This window comes from Grus americana, chromosome 4, assembly GCF_028858705.1.
Source record: "Grus americana isolate bGruAme1 chromosome 4, bGruAme1.mat, whole genome shotgun sequence".
Classification (NCBI taxonomy): domain Eukaryota; kingdom Metazoa; phylum Chordata; class Aves; order Gruiformes; family Gruidae; genus Grus; species Grus americana.
Window position 1 is genome coordinate 57,912,269 of NC_072855.1, and position 6,000 is coordinate 57,918,268.

General features: G+C 37.1%; 1 protein-coding gene across 2 annotated transcripts in view; it reads left to right on the top strand.

Moving 5' to 3' along the window:
- The window catches only part of LRIT3 (leucine rich repeat, Ig-like and transmembrane domains 3), a 32,820-nt gene extending 28,972 nt beyond the window's left edge, over positions 1-3,848 (top strand). For both annotated transcript variants that reach the window (XM_054824565.1, XM_054824564.1), the window contains exons 3-4: positions 138-443; positions 1,508-3,848. In XM_054824565.1, coding sequence (XP_054680540.1) covers positions 138-443; positions 1,508-2,610 — 1,409 coding nt within the window. In that variant the 3' untranslated portion in view covers positions 2,611-3,848. The remainder of the gene's footprint in view (positions 1-137; positions 444-1,507) is intronic.
- Positions 3,849-6,000: the final 2,152 nt, after the last annotated feature.

Consider the following 6,000-nt stretch of genomic DNA (forward strand, 5'->3'; position numbering starts at 1 on the left):
AAAGAGAAAAGTTTAACTCAGAATAGGTCCACAGTTCTCCTTGATTGTACATGGTGGTAGTCATGCATCATACTGTAATCACAATATCCATATGCTGCCTGACAATTTTTCCCCTCCCCCTTCCCTCTCTGCTTCAGGTTTGCAGGACAACCCATGGTTTTGTGACTGTCGCATTTCAAAGCTAATTGAATTTTCCAAAATTGTGGACAACTCAGTTGTACTTCTTGATCCATTGGTTTCATGTAGTGGACCTGAGAGCCTGGCAGGAATCTTGTTCCAGAGAGCTGAGTTAGAGCAGTGTCTTAAACCATCTGTGATGACGTCGGCGACAAAGATCACTTCCCCACTGGGAAGCAACGTTCTGCTACGCTGTGATGCGACTGGGTACCCAACACCACAGCTTACTTGGACTAGGTCAGACAATATACCAGTGAACTATACAGGTATAATTACTCTTTTATAGGAAATGGGAGAGCCTGAAATTGTTGGGTTGCTTGTGCCTTGAGATCATTATCAGTAACAATGGACCAGGGATCACACCAAGCTGGCAATTGTATCTATGCAACAGCTTTTATGAAATTCTTTGTGTAGGTCTTGGTCTGAACAGGTCCAACAGACTGTTTTGATTCTGGATGTGGTCTGTAATAAGAACAATGCGCATGGAAGAGGGAAATGGATGAAGCGGGGGAAGGATAAAGGAAAACGGAGGTTGGGATAGTTGGGCCCTAACTCAGAAGCTGAAAAAGCAGAAAGGAGAATTTGTTACTGGAATCTCCATTTTGGTTCAAAGTGTTCATGTTAAAAAAGTTAGTGAGGCCGTAACTGAGCCCCTTAAAACTCATCATTGTAAACACAGGATATTCCAAAATCATGTTTTCTGTGTTATTTGCAAATGTTTATTGTTTATTTGCAACACCCATCTTGAATGCTAAGGAGGCTGTGATTATCTGATACCATTCTAGCTACTATGATAGATACTTAGGTTGTAACACAAATATAAAAAGTGTTTCTTGCTAATGCCAAGTAGTTAGCAGTTATCTTAAATCATAGGTCTGAAGAAGGTAATAGTCCAAAGTACTTAAATATCTTAAAGGTAATTTCCAGAAATGTTTTAAATGGCTAGTGTGTTCAGTGTCACTTGAAATCAGTGAGACTTCTATTTCCTAGTCACTTAGCAGCTTTAAGACATTTGATTTCTCTTTATGTGGTTTTGTTTAACTTAGGGAAACTGCAAATTATATTGTAATTCCTCCAGACATTCAATTCCATTTTGCCCAAAGCTGAGCACTTTTCTGCAATAATAGAATATGGCAGGAAGTTTCATAGTTTGTGTGTTTGGGGTTTTGGTTGGTTGGTTGGGTTTGGCTTTTTTTTTTTTTTTTTTTTAAAAGTTTAATACTTGTGATTCCTTCTGGCAGAAATAACTTAAGGGAAGAAGTAGTCTAATAATATTTACTTTCTCTTCACGTCCCTTTTATAATGTTTTACTCTTTGCATTTTCCTGTAGTAATTCAAGAAACACCTGGAGAGGGTGTCAGATGGTCCATAATAAGCTTGACAGGGATTTCATACAAGGACGCAGGAGAATACAGATGTAAAGCCAAGAACTTAGCCGGAATGTCAGAAGCTGCTGTTACTGTCACAGTAGTTGGTGTAGTTACTACAACTGTGTCACCACAGAAGTATGGAAGGAAGGAAGAGGCAGAGAGACAGAATACCACTCAGCAGAAATCCAAACCAGAACCTGAGAGGACAACCACACCTCTTCCCACCACACCAACCACCAGAGCACTGGTTAGCACTGAAAGATCAACAAGCATCAGGTTTACTGACAAGAAGGAATCCAGGCCCATGTTCAATGGAAAGAAAAATTCAAAGGGAGTGGCAAATGGAAACAAAAAGCAGACTGGGGAGATAAACAAGAAAGGTGAGGAGACAAAGCAGACTGAGGAGATAAGCAACCAAGGTGAGGAGGCTTCATTGAATACAGCAGGTTTGACTGAGGAAAATGTTACTGTAAAGAACCTAAGAGTGATCAGTGAAACTGATGAAAGAGTGACCTTAACTTGGAAAACTGTCAATGCCACAAGCAACTCTGCAGTGACTGTGTTATACTCAAAGTATGGTGAGAAAGATATGTTGCCCCTGAGCACTGATTCTAGCAAAAACAAAGTCACAATTGATGGTTTGCAACCTAGTACTCAATATATGGCATGTGTCTCACCCAAAGGAGTGCCACCTACAAAAGAGCAGTGCGTTATTTTCTCCACTGATCGGTTAAATGATGAAAGCAGCTCTCAGTTTTCTATTCTGATATTGGCCAGCAGTGCAGCATGTGTGGTTGCTTTACCTTTGATATTTTTCTTACTCTACAAAGTTTTAAAACTTCGTGTGAAACCAAAAACTGCAAAGGAAGCTGACCTTGCGAAAGAGACCTATGTGAAATTTGAAACGCTATCTCTGAAGCCTCGAACAGTGAATGCAGGAGAGCAGCTCTGGGCACGAAGGTACACAGATGAGTCGGAAAGACTTCTCCTTTGTTCTAGGTCAAGCATGGATTCTCAAATGACCTTCAAAAGTGAGGGCTCTAGATCTGAGTATCTGTGTTGAACATGGGTGAGGGTGGAGGAGATGGAATATACACTAGGTAAAATGAATCCAAAATTATAATACTGCATCTGGAAGCAGGTTGGTGCCAGGTGGTGGTCAGAATATATTAACTGATGTAATGTACTGGATGGGTAGGGTGGTGGGTAGGAAAGAGAAGAAAAATGTTGCCTGTTTATTTTCTTTTTTTATGTTTGTGACTTTGGATGTGAAGGAATGATATTCTTCAAAAGATGAATACAGCATGAAATGGTTGCCTGGTTAAAGATCTTCTATTTTTTCGTTTTCATTAAAACATCATTGTGTTTTCTCTTCTCTCGTTTTACTGTATGATGTGCTAGTTGCATGTATCAAACATTAATCACAACCTTCATAAAAAATATGTACTTAAACATAATAGGAAAACAGTTTAAACTACTTGATTGAGGTCAAAACTCTATTTGAAAATACAAGTTTTCTTCTGACACCAGCTTGTGCTTTGAGACGTCGTACAGCTCTGTACAGTATCTTGGACTGGAAGTGATCTCAGGCCAATCAAGATTGAAGCTAGGTAGCCACAGCTTATGGACTCTGGAGAGGTACAATACACATCATATGGTCATTTTGCAGATGCTACAGCAAAGGAGCTTCTTTAGTGTTCTGAAGCTCAGGTAGGATATCATTATGAATAACTCTGTGAGAGATACTAGATATTAATAATGTTGATATGCATCAAATGATCTTATTGCAAAATCTCAGCCTTAGAATTTACTGGGATGCATATGTCTATATACCTCAATTTCAGAAGTCTCTGTACAGAAAATGTTGTGGTACTGTGTAATGCAACACACACTCTTATATACCTACATATTACATAGATATTGCACAATATTATGTATTACACTGTAGTAATATACATTTTGAGATACAGTAAGAGGAGGTCTTGTTCTCAGGTCATGTTGGATGTGTAATGAAGTTCAGTGAGCATAGTGAAAGTTAATTGTGAGCATGCTTCCCAGTTTTTAAAAAATCAGGTATTAATATTAATAGTAATGATGAATGCAGAATTGCCTATTAATGATAATAATGAATTGTCTGTTCTGAGGCTGCTTTTTTATTGTCTGAAGTAAGTAACAAAGCTTTTATTAGTTTAGGTTCAGATATTATGGTTAGGAGTATGTGTGAATTGAGAACCAATTTTTCCTAAAAATTACAACTGCATTGTTTTCTTGGACCTTTCTATGCCTAGGAGAACTGTTTGTTTTGCTAGGAAATTAGGAATCCTCTCTTTCCAGAGGGAGAAATATTACTCAAAGCTACAAACCAAAGCTTAGTTAATTAACTTTAAAATAGTGACATTTCTTGGTGTCACTAGTGTAGGACTAAATTTTGCCTGCTGGAATGCTGGAGAGCTTATCTTGTAAGGCATAGTCTGACAAGAGGAAAACACTTTGTCAAAAAACCTCCAACATAAAATCATGGCAGAAAAAGAACACATTGAAAAATCTCCATAGCATCTACAGCATGATGCTCAATGGTCAGGGATAACAGAATGAGTATTTGAGACCATGGGAGTAAGGAAGCAGGTGAGATGTTCAAAACTGCAAAATTAGCTTTCCTGCCTGTGCTTTTAGAATTAACCTTGGTATTCCTTTCTGTATTACTAGTATGCGTGGTTAAAAAGTGATCTTTCTTCTTTCTCCATGGATAATCTTGATTGTAGTAAAAATGGTTTTAGTTTTCTGAGTGGAAAGTTTTTACTTTGGCAGGTTTTTTTTGAAATTTGGGAATTTTTAGGGAAAGCAGATTCTTTTTCTACCAAAACCAAGGTACATCTGACAAGCAATTTATGGCAAACTAAATTTTTAACAGGATCTAAAGTGTTGTAATATTTGCCTTCTATTTTCCATATAGGTATTGTAGCCAGTAGTTGTTGCTGAAGGTGTTTCCAATTAAAAACACCATGTTTGTCGTTAATGAGAGCAATTATTTTAACATTTATTTTTTAATTCCTGGAGAACATTTGATTTCAGGTTTCAAAGCTTTGTGAGAAACTTAAATTTAATTCTGGAGTTCAAAAATGCTATCACCTGACTTGTAGATGATACATCAATATATTGGACTGAGGTGGTGCAAAACTCGTTTGAGAGAGCTCACTTGCAAATGTGAAACCTTTTGGTTTGACTAATCCTTGTGGAATTAGCATGTCCTAAAGTTAGAAATTAATCTCTATGACCACGTGTGCTATCAGTATATCAAAGATGGAATGTATTATAAAGGGCATGATCTTTCAAGAAAACATGAGATACGTTATCTTTTTCCTGCAGTTCTTGAGACAGCAGAGTTATATAACCCAGACGTACTTCTGTACGTCATGTCAAAACAGCAAATTTGCTGGGGAATTTTAATAGAAATTTGATACAAAGACAAAATCACACATTAAAGACACTTAATTCACTTAGTTCTTAATTAAAGAACTGAAGAAATACTTCTGGTAACAGATGCAAATTTTTATACTGTAAATTGTTAATGATGGAATCATTATGAGATAATTATCTCATAATCAATTTGTATAATATCTTCTGAAATGCAATAGTGATTCATTCATCACTATAAACAGTGATGACTAATCTATTCTTGCCTGGTAGGAGAATTTGGAGAGGATTTAACCAATGTTTATGCATCGCTTTTCATATATTTTGCACTTTGTAAGCTCAATTCATCCTGCATTTCACCAAAAAGGTTAGACCTCTTTTTATATATTACCTACAATGGGTGTGTCAGAATTGGATGGTTAATGAAATAACTGAGTAATGTGAGCTGAATTCCAAATAGACCTCATTTTTACTTAAAGCTTTAGTGACCCTCAGCACTTGTCATAGTTAACCACAATCCTCGCTTCAGTGTGCACTTACTACGCCAAACTTTAGGCATCCATGCATCTATTTTAGTCCTTGCCACTGCTCACAGTGGACTTTGTATTCCTTGCACTATCATCAGATTGTCATGCTTTTCTCAGGCAGGGGACTGAGAGAGAAAACTCTTTCATGTGTACTATGAAAATGTCTGTAATAGCAAAAACATTCAGACTTGGGCTATATCGAAGCGGCTAAACAAAGAACATTTTAAACTCATTACCTTTTCAAAAGAAGCAATTAAAATAGAAGTTGTTTTGATGTTAAAATAAAAGATTGTTTTTATACGTGACAGTGTGTTTGCCTGACCCTTTCGTCTTTGTTTATAGCTTTAGACAATATGTGATGAGCGTAGCTGTGGGGACGAGGAAATCTGAGAAGAAATGAGAGATAATACATAAAGAAGGCTGAGAAACAATGGAAGGGTAATATCCTGGACAATGCTGCATGCCATAAAGTCTTTTGCTTCCAATTCTGCTATGTACATTGCAAGGGTGCT